General features: G+C 44.4%; 1 protein-coding gene across 1 annotated transcript in view; it reads right to left on the bottom strand.

The window, feature by feature from the left end:
* LOC107558308 (serine/threonine-protein kinase BRSK2-like) overlaps positions 1-854 on the bottom strand; it is a 239,582-nt gene that overhangs the window by 37,182 nt on the left and 201,546 nt on the right. The window contains exons 9-10 of the mRNA XM_016241958.1: positions 367-531; positions 1-53 (exon numbers count right to left, since the gene is read on the bottom strand). Of these exons, the coding sequence (XP_016097444.1) occupies positions 1-53; positions 367-531 (218 nt within the window). The remainder of the gene's footprint in view (positions 54-366; positions 532-854) is intronic.

An 854-nucleotide genomic window follows, 5' to 3' on the forward strand; every position in this document is an offset into this window, starting at 1 on the left:
ATCTCTCCTTACGATCCAACAGAAGGAAATAGATCATCTTCTCCTGATTCTCACTGATGAGAGGACGAGAAACAGCCGTTTACCAAAAATGTAAATAAGCACATTAAATCAAATAAAATGGCTGCATTTCCCTTGGCTGCTTTCTAGCTAGAAAGAACTGTTTAACGGATCGATAAAATATACAGATAAAACTGACACTATCAGGAAAATAAGACGGGGTGGATTTGAGACTGTGGAGAAGAGGTTAAGTCATTTCATTTGACATACATCATCTTTAATTCTAAACAACAAGATCTTCATCCATTTTTGGGTGGGACTTAAAGATGTGTCTATAGTGTCTTTAGTGCAGAAGCTCCTGATACTCACTCGTCTGATAGCAGGTCCTTCATCAGCTTGCTCTTGTCCCGGAAGCAGCCCAGCGAGTGCATGCTCTCCAGGACGTCCGGGTCGATGTCGTCGGCTGACGGGACGCTGCGGATCGCCACCTTCCTGGGCACCGGCTGCTCCGGCTCCGGCTCGTTCTTCCCTCCTCTGAGGAGAGCAGAAGCCAGTCAGTGACACTGACACACCACACATCCAACAACACAAGCTCTCTACAGAGCTGAGATCTTCAGGGCATCAGAGAAAGTCTCCAGAAATGAAGGAATAAAGAGAGTCACACGGGTTTGGAACGACAGTGAAAAAGAGGGGCAGAGCTGTTGTAGTGGGAGTCAATCATTCAGCCAAAGAATACTCAAAATGAATCATTTCCAGTGGAGAAAAGACTGCAGAAAACACGGATTGACTAGATGTGACCTTATCACTAATTAAACAGCTTAATATTTGCTCACGTCAATATAAATATGCTTATCTGT

This window comes from Sinocyclocheilus grahami, unplaced genomic scaffold, assembly GCF_001515645.1.
Source record: "Sinocyclocheilus grahami isolate Dianchi unplaced genomic scaffold, SAMN03320097.WGS_v1.1 scaffold640.1, whole genome shotgun sequence".
Lineage (NCBI taxonomy): Eukaryota > Metazoa > Chordata > Actinopteri > Cypriniformes > Cyprinidae > Sinocyclocheilus > Sinocyclocheilus grahami.